We start from the raw sequence: 15,593 nt of genomic DNA, 5'->3' as shown, positions 1-15,593 counted from the left end.
AAACAATAAATGCTGGAGAGGGTGTGGAGAAAAGGGAACCCTCTTGCACTGTCGGTAGGAATGTAAATTGATACAGCCACTCTGGAGAACAGTATGGAGGTTCCTTAAAACACTAAAAATAGAACTACCATATGACCCAGCAATCCCACTACTGGGCATATAGCCTGAGAATACCATAATTCAAAAAGAGTCATGTACCGAAATGTTCATTGCAGCTCTAATTACAATAGCCGGGACATGGAAGCAACCTAAGTGTCCATTGACAGATGAATGGATAAAGAAGATGTGGCACATATATACAATGGAATATTACTCAGCCAAAAACGAAACGAAGTTGAGTTATTTGTAGTGAGGTGGATGGACCTAGAGTCTGTCTTACATAGTGAAGTCAGTCAGAGAGAGAAAAACAAATACCGTATGCTAACACATATATATGGAATTTTTAAAAAACAAAGAAAAGAAAAAAAAGTTTCTGAAGAACCTAGGGGCAAGATGGAATAAAGATGCAGACGTAGAGAATGGACTTGAGGACACCAGGAGGGGGAAGGGTAAGCTGTGACAAAGTGAGAGAGTAGCACTGACATATATACACTACCAAACGTAAAATAGCTAGCTAGCGGGAAGCAGCCGCATAGCACAGGGAGATAAGCTCGGTGCTTTGTGACCACCTTGAGGGGTGGAATAGGGAGGGCGGGAGGAAGACGCAAGAGGGAGGGGATATATGTATACGTATACCTGATTCACTTCATTATACAGCAGAAACTAACACAACATTGTAAAGCAATTATACTGCAATAAAGATGTTAAAAAAAATTTTTTTTAAGGGACACCTAAAAAAAATTAAAATAAATTTATTTATTTATATATTTATTTATTTTTGGCTGTGTTGGGTCTCTTGCTGTGCACAGGCTTTTTCCAGTTGCGACGAGCGGGGGCTACTCTTCGTTGCGGTGCGCGGGCTTCTCACTGTGGTGGCTTCTCTTGTTGCGGAACACGGGCTCTAGGCTCGCGGGCTACGGTAATTGTGGTATATAGGCTCAGTAGTTGTGGCACTCAGGCTCAGTTGCTCCAAAGCATGTGGGATCTTCCCAGACCAGGGATCGAACCCGTGTCCCCTGCACTGGCAGGAAGATTCTTAACCACTGCGCCACCGGGGAAGTCCCCAAGATTATGAGTCTTGAAAGCAAAAATTACATCTTATAGCCAAAATATATTCTTAATTTACTTCCTTTATGTAAGTAGATTGTTTTAACACATTTTTGGGATAATAAGAGTTAATTAAAAACAAAAAGTAACTTATTTTTCATAAAATACTCGTCCAAATAATAGTTTCACAAAAAGAGAGAACGATGTAGAGTTAAGCCCACTCACTGGTTAAGGACAGCAGGCACAAGTGAGTTTTATCAATGCAAGAGCACAGACTCACCATTTAAATCATTTGCTTACCATTTGATGTAGGCATATAGGGTCTGCACATGCTGCAGTCAAAACCGATGTCTGCTACATTTTCCACTTCCTCTTCAGTATTTAAGTTTTGACAAACTGCATGCATCCATCTAGAAAGACCATATTCATACATTAAGAAAAGAAGAAGAAGAAATATACTGAGGATGGCTTCCTTTTCAAAAGTGCAACAGGAGCCGCCAGCCTCCGACCTGAAAGCCCCCAAGTCTCACGCGCTCCTCCCACCTGGCGCACGTCACCGCTCGCTAACCATCCTATCGACCCAGAAAACTTGTCGGAGCTGAGCAGAAGAATAAGCAATGAGAACAAGTACTATGAGCGAAGCAAAAGCATATTATATGAGGTGGGATAATTGCTTTACGACCAAATACTGAGTATTTCAGAGCCAGCACGGAAGCGAGTTAGGGCGAGTAGAGAGGCGTTCACATAACTGAGTGATGCAGCGTGTACGTGCTCCAGCTGACGGTGCGTCTATTGCGGGGTAGACAGAGCTTGTGAAAGTGATACTGAGCGGCCACTGGGAAGTAAAAGTTACGCTGCCTTAGAACAAAGAAGTGGGAGGCAGAATCTTGAGAATCCCATACGAGTGATGAAATAACAGGATTGCTAATATTACATGCACGGTGCTAGCAGAGCACAGTAATATCCCACTGAGATCAAAGACCTCGACCCTCAGCAAGCCCCAGGTGACACATGTTTAGCCTGGGATGGAGAATATGCAACAGAACACTTGTTTAGCTTCTGGTTGACTAGAACTCTGCGAGGGCAAACTCTCACTCCTTACATTTAAGACACGAGACAGTTGTCTTTCGTCCCCTTTGCCGTACGTGAGAGAGAGGAGCCCCCCGAAGGCGGCCAGGAAGCCCGCGGCGTACCTGTCACACTGGCGGCACTGCAGGATGAGCTCCTCCTCGCGGTAGCCGCGGCGGCAGGCGGGGCAGGAGGACAGGCTGGCGCAGGGCCCGCACTGCGTGTAATTGCTCTGCCACTCGCAGCGCAGGCCCGCGGACGCCGCTCCGCAGTGTCGGCACCACACACACCTGAAACCCAACACGCCACAAGCCTCCGTTTTACTCTCTCGGTTACTCAGTTACTGAAATTCCAGGAGCCACGCACGAACAGAATAGGGGGCAAGTCTTTAATGCGTACTGGACAAATGTCCCGCTTAGTGGTACCGCCCGTTATGAACACAGACCACGCAACTCAGCAGCTGCTGCTGTCTGTGAACACTAACGTAATGTGGGGAAGCTCTGAACTTAAAAAGCCTAACAAGGGAAACGTAAGTCCTAGGGTACCATTTGCACTTCCAGCCCCCTTTGGGGACTGTCTGCAGTGGCGGGTCCAGGCAGTAGGTGTGATAACTTATGTCACAGTCGTCGCACAGCAGGAGTCGTCCTGGGTCTGTCGCCTTCCCACAGGCCTCACACACGGTGCACTCCAGACACCTCCAGCCCTTGCTCAGAACCACTTTAGTGATCTGCGAAAGAAACAACCACGCCATGTGACTCATACGTTAACCTATGCCTCACGCAAACACGATCAGATACGCCATATCTGATCAAACCCAAATGAACACGGGGCCTCCATACCCAGGAGCAGAAAAGAGGCAAAGCAACTAACATTTACTGAGCACCAACAGTGGCCCCATTCGGGGTGACCACGTTCATGCACTTTTAGCAGTCTGCCTATTGGACACAATAATATAAAGTGACCCATATTTTAATGCCTTTTTTAGTTTATATAATAACTACCTTGTGCTCTGGATTTTATGTCCACTTGACAGATGTGGTAACTGGTTTTTAAAGAAAACAAGTAAATGACCCCATTATTGTTAACACAGGACTTGAAAATGTATTGATAAAGTTTCAATCTATGACATTCCATGAATTCATGATCCTGAAACTTGTGTACATCGCATAAGGACTTGTATATTAAAATCAATATTAAAAACGCAAAGAAAATTAAGGTGCAACCTGAGTTCCCAAGGCCATTTTACGCTCTTGGAGGATTTTAGGCTAAGAAGCTAGGACTTCTTAAGTTCATATTCAGTCCTCTGCTTATTCTCCTTTGCCTCAAGGGTCTAACTTAAGTGGAAAAATTTGAGAATCTCTACGCTTCTAATAAATTCCAGAAAACAGCCACATCATGTAGTTTTAAGAATTTGGAACAAACTAAAAGATCTCAAAAGACTAGAGTCTACAGGTAAAAAGGACCGCAAAGAACTAGCGTTATCACAAAATAGCAAACAGTCAAGTTACAGAATAAAAATTAAGATCATGAAGAATAAGGTCTTAAAACTACCTGAGAGGAAAAGAAGAGTTAAATAAATGAACAACTATCAAAGGAGCAACAAACTTTCCAACTCTGGATGCTAAAATGGTGTAATAGTTTCCAATTCTACAGGAAAATATTTCTCAAGGTACAATCCTTAATCTAACTAAACAAGCAATTGAGTGTTAATTAAAGTGGAATGCCTTTCAGACAAAGACTCAAAATTCAGCTTCCAAGTACCCTTTCTAATGAAGTTACTTAAGAGATACGAGGAACAAAGTGAGGGTGTATACCAAGAAAAAGGAAGACGTGGGATCTAGAAAGCAATGAACCCAACAGAGGATGTCAGCCCAGAGACGTTTAAGGATGAGAACTGAGCAACAGACCTAGAAGTTACCCCAGCCCAGCTCAGAACAGGGAAAAGCAGAGTGTGGAAGGCGGTAAGCCTTTCCCAGAAAAACAGTTACTTGCTGAAATAATCTGATATGATCATGCTTCTACAGTAGGTAAAAACAAATAAAAACTAATGGAGAATCATGAATCATTATTTTCTTCTTGCTATTAAAAACTCCATGAAAAATAAAGTCATAGTACACTATTTAGATCACCAGTGAACATGTATGGAGTCAGAACCAACAGTGTTTATTAACGAAATATAGTAAAACAACCATACTGGGAGAAGGCAGGAGGTGTGTTTTAAGAGCTAAATCAGCATTTATTTATTTATAGAGGCAAGTCAACAAAATGTAACACACATAAAGGAGTAACACGAGTATATTATTTAGCGCTGTACAGTTAACTACAAAAACAAGGACCTGAAAGAAGGGGTTGCGTTGTGGGGAACAGGACTCAGATGGGGTGGTAGAGGAAGACGGGTCGGTCGGTTACCATAAAGCTCTAAAAGACACTCGCTTCTTAAGCGTGTATATTTATTACTTTGATTAGCCTACGGATATGTCTAAATTAGTCTTAGATTATCAGGTTATGTTATTTACCCAAATGGAAGAAAGAGCCCCGGGTAGCATACAGCAGTACCAGCAAACCTTTTCTGTAAAGGACAGGATGATAAACATTCCAGACTTCGCTGGCCAGGCAGCGTGTTAAACCGCATAATTGTGCCGCTGTAAGTGTGAAGCTCACTGCAGACATATGCAAACAAAAGAGCATGGCTGTGTTCCCATAAAACTTCACTTACAAAAACAGGCAGGGGGCATGATTTGGCCTGTGTGGCAGTTTACCAGCCCCTGGCTTAGAAGAAAGATAAGACGAAGATAAAGTGGTAGAATTTTTTTAATGATATATCTTCATTCCTACTACGTCCTCCTGTCTCACACACACGGTCCGTGGTCCTCCACAGCCGAGTCCTCAGGCCGCTCAGTCCACAGTGATTCTCCAACACACCACGGCCTGGGCCCCCTGCGCACCACCAGCGAAACTGCTCGAGCCAGTCAGCCAAGGCCTCACTCCCAAGTCCACATGATGTACTAGGGTTTCTCATTTGACCTCTCTGGGGTATTTCAACATTTGAACAATACACGCCCCCCCTCTTTGAAATCCCCTCTTAGTGCAGATCTCAGGGCTCTATTATCCACTCTTTTTTGCCTCATATTAAACTGGCTTTATCTTCATTTTTAAGAGCTCTTTGAACCAAGGTATTATTCAGGGTCCCCATCCAAGTATCATGTCTAAGATATGAGAGATGTGTTTTATAGTCTAACGGACATTTGCTTCAACTACGATGGAATAACTGAAACGAGGCCCGTCTCCCATCATAAAACACTAGAAAACTGGGCAAAATTTATGAAACACTTGTTTTCAGATACTGGACAAAAGGCAGTGTAAGACTTTTTCTGAAGAGGAGGGCAACAAGCAAGGAGAGCCCTATGATATTCTGCCTGTAGCCATTTTATTTTCCAGAATGATCCGCAGGGAAGGACGAGCCCAGGCAAGTACAACGGGCTCACTGAGTTTAGGACACACTGATGGAGCTCAGGGGGCTGAGGCAGTCGGAATGTGCAGCACAGAGCACTGGGGAGAAGGGAGCAGCACGAAAGATCTCCAGGGATCCATACAATATTTCCCGTTAGTCTTCGACTGAACACCAAGCTGCACACCCAGGAGGTCACACAAGGACCCAAAACCAGGGCAAAGAAGAGCTCCTAGGAATCTGTAATAAATATCAGAGTGCACACAGTGCTGGAAGACATCTGAATCCCAACCAGTCAGACTGAAAAGACACCGGTGAATGGGGGCCTGCGGGGAGCAGAAAGGGGAAGCTTCAGGGAGAATTCCGCAGAGACCACCCCTCATAAAGGCCACGCCTCATAAAGGCCACGCCTCAAGTACTACACTGGTGCTAGAGCAGCAGTGAGGAAAGTGTGATCTAAACTACTCACTTTAATTCACTCTGTGATGTTTTGTAGACACTACATGACGTATAAAACATCACTACATTGGCATTATACAAGGTGTGTCTGCATATTTTTGTGCTTTAAAATACTCTCAGTTGTAATTTCTGAAACAGTAAATATTCAATCATTATTATCTTCATAGACAAAATCTCCTTGGGGTCCTCAATATTATTTAAGAGTGTTAAGGGTTCTAAGACCATAAAGTTTAAGAATAGCCACCTCAGAGTGAAGGCCCTGTGGACTCACTTTGAAGCTTAAAAAGAAGTGTCAAAAGGTTCAAACTTATCCACAAATAACTGCCTACCACAACAAAATCTCACTGCATTTTAAAGGAACAAAATCTAGACTCTCAGTAATAGACTATCACAACGCACAACGTCCACATTCAATCAAAAATTACTAGATGTTAAAAAAACGCTGTAAAACCTTTACAAAATGAAAAATTAGTTAATACAATGAGAAATGTCAGAGATGACAGAAGTAGCAGACAATTATAAACTTTTCAAGGACTTGAAACAAAAAACATAATAAAGAAAATATTTTAAACCACAAGGTTAAGTATAAGCTATAGAATGGAACTGAGATTAAAAAACAGAATTATCTGGGTAAAAAACCCACTGGATGGCCTTAAAAATAGACTGGATACTGCATAATAACAGTGCATTCTGGGAACGTAAGAGAAACTACACATACTAAAGCACAGAAAGAAAAACAATTGGGGAAAAATACCCAACAAGGTGTTAGTGATCTGAGGACAATATCACACAATTTCGCACACAACTGAGATTCCAAAAAGGTAGTGAAGGAGCGGGGGGGGGGGGGGGGGGGGTGAAGTGGAGGGTGTACTTTAATATTTAAAGTACTTAAATATTCTCACATATGTATAATAATCCTAACAAACAATAGTTGATTAATCTTAAGAACTTGAAGCAGTACGATCCTAATCAAATCTCAATACATTTTTGCCAACGTGAAGCATGTTTACACTACTATTTAAGCCTAAGTGTACTGACCTTAATACTGACGCAGTATGGATGGTAACACTGACCACACTGAGAGCAGGCAAGTAGTCTGCCCTCTGCTCCTCGGCCAAAACTGCCACAAACTACACACATATCCTGAAATTAAGAACACAGTAACGTAGTTTAAATTCGAGACCAAACTGAGACTATAGCAATATACTAATTTTATAATTTTTATAAACCACCTTCTTAGTTGGTATAGCTCTAGAGCTCAATATTAAATGACTGCAGTACCTATGGGATAAAGCAGAAACGGGCTAGGAGGAGTTCAAAAGTGGAAGACAGGGCTTCCCCGGTGGCGCAGTGGTTAAGAATCCTCCTGCCAATGCAAGCGACAAAGGTTCGAGCCCTGGTCTGGGAAGATCCCACGTGCCGCGGAGCAACTAAGCCCGTGCGCCACAAATACTCAGCCTACAATCTAGAGCCCGCGAGCCACAACTACTGAAGCCCGCATGCCTAGAGCCCGTGCTCTGCAACAAGAGAAGCCACCGCAATAAGAAGCCCACGTACCACAAGGAAGAGTAGCCCCCACTCGCCGCAACTAGAGAATGCCCACACCCAGCAACAAAGACCCAACTCAGCCATTAATTAATAAATTAATTTTTTTTAAAGTGGAAGACAAATAATTTAGTTCAAACCTGATGCAAAGTGAACTTGTCACTGCTAGAAAACAACACAACCGTATTGTGCATAGAGTTTTCTTCTTCATCCTTATTTGATGAAATATCTGCAGCAGACACCTATGAAAAGCAAAATACACAAAATGTGAAGTTATATTTTTCACCTGTATTATACCTGACTGAAAATCTTAAGAAGATTCATGTTTAAAATACAACAATTTTTGCCAGAGACTATACTAACAATTCCAAATTAGATTATTATTACCAATATACTACTATAAAAGTATAAATTATGGCATTTTAAAAATTCACTTGTTTCTTTAGAGCTACAAGCCCCATAGATCAGGAAGTGAGAAAACATAAATGTCTTTAGTAAGACTGATTAACCAGAAATTCTAATCAAGAAACAAACAAATTGCATGTGTGTATACTTATGTATGGGCGTGTACACACACACACACACACACACACACACAATCATTCCATTTTAGTGACTCTGAAAACCTGCAATGGGGGTAGAGCAAATTGAGGTGTATAAAGCTATAAGTATAAAATACACACCAGATTTTAAAGACCTAGTATCAAACAAAAAAGAATGTAAATATAGGGCAAATAATTCTGTGTATTTTATAAATTACATGTTGAAATGATACTATTTTGGATATACTGGGTCAAAAGGTATATATTAAAATTAAATTTCACCTATTCCTCTCTCTTTTTCTAATGTAGCTACTAGGAAGTTTTTTTGTTTGTTTGTTTTAATTTGTTTATTTTTTGGCTGTGCCACATGGCCTGCAGGCTGTTAGCTCCCCAACCAGGAATCAAACCCTGGCCCTTGGTAGTGAGAGCGCGTTGTCCTAACTACTGGACCACCAGGGAATTCCCCAGGAAGTTTTAAATTGCATATATGGTTCACATATTTCTTTGGGGGCAGCAGTGTTTTAGAATATAATTATTTTGAATAACTTATCATAATCTCGGTCTTAGACAAAGGATTATCAACCACAGTCGTTGAATTCTGGACTTGGTTAAATTTGACCAAATCAACTAAGTACACACTGGCTTATTAATAATTATTTCCAGAGTGCTTATCATGAAAAAAGCTCTGAATTAGATGCTAAAAAAGAGAATGGGGAAGCCAACGCCAGAACTATAAATTCTCTTTGCTTTAAAAGCTTACAACATAGCTTGGAAGAACTGAGCTGAAACACAATAGGTTAGGGTCAAAATAAAAAGTAACAGAATTACTGTTCTTGAGGAATAACTGAAAGAAGACTATCAATAAATAGGAGTATATTACAGTAATAAAATTTTTCAATGCAAAAGAATTTAAATGCAGTTTTAATGGACAGTTCTATGGTTTTACGATAGTAAACAATAAAAGCAATTTATAGTCACAAAGGCCTGAAGACAACATGGGAAAACTGTAAGCAACCTAATTGGTCAGCACTGGGGAACGACTAAAACTAGGAAAAGTCCAAACTATGAAAACTTATGCTGCATTGAAAAAACAGCAAGGCAGAAATCTGTACGGATTTCCATGAAGAAAATCACATGCTACACTGCTGAGGTGAAAAATAAGCTGCAGAGTAATACATGAGCTAGGGTACTATGGTATAAAAACACACAAAACAATTACATGCCTGCCTTACGGCCACCAGTCATAGGCTGAAGCATAAGAAATTGCTGTTCAAAGGTCAAAGGGGGTTGGATGTTGGCACTTTCATATGGATCAACCTCAAATGTAAATGCCCAAAACTGGTGAAAGGGAGAAAATCAGGACTCACTAGTAGACAAAACTTCCATCTATCTAAAAAATATTAATTTTTTAAACTGAGGAAATGTATCCATATGTTATATCCCAAAGTTAGCTTTTAGTCAAACAAGATGATTCATAAAAGTAGAATAATCATTCCATCAGTAATAAATTAAGTGCCTACCAAGAGTGGATGGAGTAATCAATAATTCAAACACAGGACTAATGATACATTGAGAACACCAGTAAAATACATAATTGAAACAGCTCGAATATAGGTAACAAAAGTATTCAATATATTGAAATAAGTATCCACTTCTACCTCCCCATCTCCAACATGGGAACACAAAACAGGACTTACAACTGGGTAACAGGTAGTAAGTAGCTCACAAATTGTAGAAGTGTTATTCTTATTTTCAAAGGAAAATTTACCCAGAGAATGCTTCTGTTAAACTGAAAAACAAGGATGGAACACAGTATTCCCTGTATCAACCAGAAACAAAGTCTGTAGTAGAAAGCTGCAGTATCCCCTAAATCAAGCAGGGGGACAGGAGAGTGCTGAAAAATCAAGATTTTTTTTAAATAGCAATTCGTACATGTAAGAAAGAAAACTCTATCATCTAGCTTAGAGACACACTGTTTTCATTTCATACTTTATTTCATGATCTTGAAACTGTTAGAAAAATAAAATCTACCTCAAAGGCAATCTTTGACAAAGTATGCACTGCTGTTTCCTGCACAGATATCAGTCTGATCTGTTCTAAAGGTTACAAAAGTTTTATTTTCCTGAACCACAGACATAAGCCGAAGAAAAGAGAAAGCTCTAACCTAAACCTCATAAGTTGGGCATTTCCAAGCAGCGACACAAAAAAGAAAACAAAAAGAAGAGCAAATTAAACTCAAAGTAAGAGAAAAGGAAATGATAAAGATCAGAGTGGAAATCAATGGAATAGAAAGTAGGAAAAAATACATAAAAATGAATGAAAGCAAAGGCTGGCTCAAAAAAGGTCAATACAATTTTTTTTTAAGTCAATAAAATTGATAAACCTCAAGCAAGACTGATCAGGAAAACGGAGAAAAGACACAAATTACCCACAACAGGAATGAGGAAGATCACTACCAATTCAAAAGGACAGTAACGGGATACGATTATCCATCCAGAAGAACAGATTCATCAACCTACATGAGACAGACAAATTCCTTAAAAGACAGATTCATGCAAGAACGAACAGATAACCTAAATAGCCCCATACCTATGAAAGACATTGAATTTGTAGTTGAAAATCTTCCAATAAAGAAAGCTCCTGGCCAAAATGGCTCCACTAATGAGTCTATCTATAAATAATATAAGAAAGAAACTCCCCTGGGCTTCCCTGGTGGCGCAGTGGTTGAGAATCCGCCTGCCAATGCAGGGGACACGGGTTCGTGCCCCGGTCCGGGAAGATCCCACGTGCCGCGGAGCGGCTGGGCCTGTGAGCCACGGCCGCTGAGCCTGTGCGTCCGGAGCCTGCGCTCCACAATGGGAGAGGCCACAACAGTGAGAGGCCCGCGTACCACACACACACACACAAAAAAAAAAAAAAAAGAAAGAAATTCCCAACACTACATAACTTTTCTAGAAAACTGAAGAGCAAACTATATTTCCCAATCATTCTATGAAGCCAGAATTATGCTGATATGAAAACCAAAGACATGATAAGAATATAAGACTACAGACCAATATCCCTCATGAACATAGATACAAAAACTCTAAAGTTTTTAGCAAACTGAATCCAACATCACGACCAAGTAGCTTAACCCAGAAATGCAAGATTGCTTTAGCACACACAAAGATGTAACTCACATTATCAACAAACAAGCTACATGATCATCTCTACAAATGCAAAAAAAAAAAAGCACATTTGACAGAATCTACTTTTGACATCTACTCCTAATTAAAAAAAAAAACAACTCAGCAGACTATTAATAGAAAGGAAATTTCTCACACTGATTTAGGATGTCTATTTAAAAAAAACTAAGGCTAACACCATACTTAATGATGAAAAACTATATGCTTTCTCCTCAAGGTCAAAAACAAGGTTACCTGAGCTCTTCACTTCTGTTCGACACTATACTGAAGGTTAGAGCAAATGCAATAACGAATAGACACAAAAGGACTCCAGATTAAAAAGAAAGACGTAAAACTTTATCTGCAGACAACATGATCGTTTATGTAGAAAACCCAATGGATTCTACAAATAAGTAATCAGAATAAGGGAGTTTAATATGGTTGTAGGATCAAAATAGTGCAGTATTGGCCTAAAGAAATGGAGCAATCATATAGCATGAGATTCCAAAAACAGATCCACAAATATGATAACTAATTTTCAAGAATGATGAAAGGCAATTCAGAGAAACAGTGCTAAAACAACTGGCTACTCAGTATGTAAAAAAAAGAACTTCCATCCTTATTCATACCATACATTAAAAAAACTCAGATTGGATTATAGATCTAAATGCAGTACCTTTCTAGAAGAAAACATAGAATATCTTTGTGACCTTGGGTGACACAAGTATTTCTCGGCACCAAAAAGCACAATCTACAGAAGAAGAAAATTAATAAACTGGGCTCCATCAAAATTAAATCAACTGCTCTGTGAAAGACACAGTTAACAAAATGCAAAGACAAACCCAAAAATGCAAGAAAATATTTGCATATCATATATATGATGAAGAGCTTGTGTCCAGAATACATAAAGAAATCTCAAATCTCAGTTAATTAAAAAACTACTCAATTTTGGGCTTCCCTGGTGGCACAGTGTTTAAGAATCCGCCTGCCAATGCAGGGAACATGGGTTCGAGCCCCGGTCTGGGAAGATCCCACATGCCACAGAGCAACTAAGCCTGTGCACCACAACTACTGAGCCTGTGCTCTAGAGCCCGCGAGCCACAACTACTGAAGCCCGCGTGCCTGGAGCCCGTGCTCCGCAGCAAGAGAAGCCACTGCAATGAGAAGCCCGCGCACCACAACGAAGAGTAGCCCCCGCTCGCTGCAACTAGAGAAAGTCCAAGTGCAGCAACAAAGACCCAACACAGCCAAAAATAAACACAAATAAATTTTTTTAAAAAATACTCGATTTTGGGGCTTCCCTGGTGGCGCAGTGGTTGAGAATCCGCCTGCCGATGGAGGAAACACGGGTTCGTGCCCTGGTCCGGGAAGATCCCACATGCCGCGGAGGAGCGGCTGGGCCCGTGAGCCGTGGCCGCTGGGCCTGCGCGTCCGGAGCCTGTGCTCCGCAACGGGAGAGGCCACAGCAGTGAGAGGCCCGCGTACCGCAAAAAAAAATAAAATAAAATAAAATAAAATAAAATACTCGATTTTGGAAAATGTATTAAAGATCTGAAGAGTGACTTTATCAAAGAAGATATACAGATAGCAAATAAGCACCTAAAAAAGCTGATCAATATCACAAGTTATTAGAGAAATGCAAGTCCGATACTCTTAACATATCTGTTATAATGGCTAAAATTAAGAAGACTGACCATACCAAATGTGGGTGAGTATGTGGAGGAAATGGAACCTTATACATTCTTGCAAATATAAAATGTCACACCCAACTTGAAAACCAACCTTTTCTTTAAAAGCTAAGCATATACCTACCATACATCCAGCCATTCCATTTCTATATGTTTACCCATGAGAAAAGAAAACATATCCACAGCTGAACTTATATGTAAAAGTTTGGAGCAGCTTTATTTCTAATAGCCAAAAAGTGGAAGCAAACATAATGTCCCTCGATAGGGGAACAGATATACAAACTGTGGCACATCCATACCATGGAATGCTCTTCAACAACAAAAATGAACTCTTAACACATACAAGAGCATGAATTCATATCAAAATAATTATGTTGAGTGAAATAAATCATATCAAAAAGAGTATAATCAGCATGATTCCACTTACATAGACTCCAGAAAATGCAAACTAATCGGCAGTAACGGAAATCAGATCAGTCATTGCCTGGGGGTAAGGCAGGAAGGAAGGCAAAGGGAGTTCAGAGGGGCAGAGAGAACTCTGAGGGCCTAATATGTTCTTAACTGTAGTGTGGCTTTCAACAGTGTACACATGTGTCAAAACCTACGAGACTGTACACTTCAAATATTTGTACCTTTTTTTATATCAATTTTACCCCAATAAGCCTATTAATTTGGGGAGTGGGGAGGGAGGGAGGGACTTGCTTTAAAAAAAAAAACCACCAGAATCCAAGTTTCCTTACTCCTTTAGCGGCAAACTGAACAATCCCACCTGTATCCTGGACTTAATGTGACAATGAGAATCTGAAAAACAGTAGCAAATTGAACAATCCCACCTGTATCCTGAACTTAACATGACAATGAGAATCTGAAAAATAGGGTAACGGTAAAATAGTAGTTACTGCAGGAAATATCTGCTATGACTTGCCAAATGCAGTTTTTTCAATACACATTTAAATAAAGCCTTATAATGTGCCAATGACCATACAGTTATCAATCTTAAATTCAAATATGTCAAAGACAGTCATAAAATCTTCAACATTTTTAGAGTCCATACTAATCTACAACATTTCTAATTTTTTCTGTAAACCATATTACAACACTGAGAGCAATTACAATCAAAAATTTAAAACGCCAACATAATTAAATTCTTCAAATAAACTCAAGAATATGACAGGAGTTTTCTTTTAATAGAAGAGCAAATATATTGCATATTGGATTCTGGAGAAGAAAGATCAGAGTCAAAGAGGAAGGTAAGAAAAAAGGGATGAGAAAGTAGAAAATATAAAAGAAAAGCTCACCAGAGGTTTAAAAAGAAATGCAAATGGAGATAAAAATTTTAGCCGGTTTATGTGACTCTTAGAATCTAAGTCATTTGGTACCAATGAGCTGATCGTCGTCAGCTGACACATGAAAGACTGTAGCAAAAGGGAGTGGGCCTTACCCCGGGTAACACAACTGCCCCGATTCCACTTTTCAACTTTGATCTGCCTCTGCCGCCTCGTCCCGACAGTCCCGCACCACGAGGTCTCCGCTTTCCTGGAAATCCTGACCCCCGGCCCTACACAACAGATACGGAAGAGTCAGCATTCTGTAAAAGCCCCAAAGAATTTTAAATCCAAAATGTGAGATAAACCGTCTTATTAAATGTTACACAAATACTTGCTTCTCCTTTTTATCCTAATCAGATGATAAATATTAAGAGACCAGGCTTATTATTTGCGTCTTTCAATATGTATTCTACGACTTAAACATCTACAACCTTAGAATCAAACTTGGGTCTGTCACTGTGAATGCCCTGCAACAGCAAACCTTGGCGCTGTATTTCCGTTTCCTAATCCTACATCCTAGGTGGCGGGAAAAGCCACAACTCTATCCAGGTATTTTCAGGCGCAACAAACTGTACTGTATTATAGAGCAAGTATGAGGAAGGGCTCTCTCGCTAACTGGTTTCTTGTAATTCTGTTGATATTAATAGTTATCGTATGCTGAGTACTTATTGTGTGCTGCTCGAAGCACGTGTTACTCTCAACAGTCTCATAGGTCAATACTATCTTATCGTCCCCACTTCAGAGTTAAGTACACTGGGGAATAAAAAGGTTAAGTAACTTGTGCCGAGTCAGACACCTGGCAAGCCTGGCTCCAGGGACCTCACTCTTAACCGCTATTCTGCACCGCTACGTTGCACGGAAGCTCATTTTTACTACGTGCAACAGTATTTTTTCTGTCGTGAAAACTGTCAATTTCCTCTAACCGTTCAATACCTGACCATACGGGAAAGCTGATGAAAAATTAAAAGGCTTGCTTTAAATCACCTAGATAATAATTACTTCAAGTGGAAATAATTTATCCGAATTTTTACACAAGAAAAAATTCTATGGGAAAATATGTTGAATTCCCTGACATTTTAACAAATAAGCAGTAAGGTTTTGTGTTGCTGTTTTCTTATTTATTCTCAGACTTATGTATTACTACCTGAAAAAACCTGGCATCTACACCTACTTGTGCTATGTATACTTAAGATCACTAAAATGCT

The 15,593-nt window shown here is 40.2% G+C and overlaps 1 protein-coding gene across 18 annotated transcripts in view; it reads right to left on the bottom strand.

The window, feature by feature from the left end:
* KMT2C (lysine methyltransferase 2C) overlaps window positions 1-15,593 on the bottom strand; it is a 289,703-nt gene that overhangs the window by 80,231 nt on the left and 193,879 nt on the right. For all 18 annotated transcript variants that reach the window (XR_010842029.1, XM_059074147.2, XM_067041769.1 and 15 more), the window contains 6 exons: window positions 14,502-14,618; window positions 7,807-7,908; window positions 7,160-7,264; window positions 2,760-2,941; window positions 2,340-2,504; window positions 1,447-1,556 (listed from right to left, as the gene is read on the bottom strand). Coding sequence is in view for 17 of the 18 variants with exons in the window: in XM_059074147.2 (XP_058930130.1) it covers window positions 1,447-1,556; window positions 2,340-2,504; window positions 2,760-2,941; window positions 7,160-7,264; window positions 7,807-7,908; window positions 14,502-14,618 (781 nt within the window). In the remaining variant the exon portion in view is untranslated. The remainder of the gene's footprint in view (window positions 1-1,446; window positions 1,557-2,339; window positions 2,505-2,759; window positions 2,942-7,159; window positions 7,265-7,806; window positions 7,909-14,501; window positions 14,619-15,593) is intronic.

Source organism: Kogia breviceps, chromosome 9 (genome assembly GCF_026419965.1).
Source record: "Kogia breviceps isolate mKogBre1 chromosome 9, mKogBre1 haplotype 1, whole genome shotgun sequence".
Lineage (NCBI taxonomy): Eukaryota > Metazoa > Chordata > Mammalia > Artiodactyla > Physeteridae > Kogia > Kogia breviceps.
The sequence above is the reverse complement of the archived record's forward strand: the minus strand, read 5'-3'. Positions and strand labels throughout refer to the sequence as shown.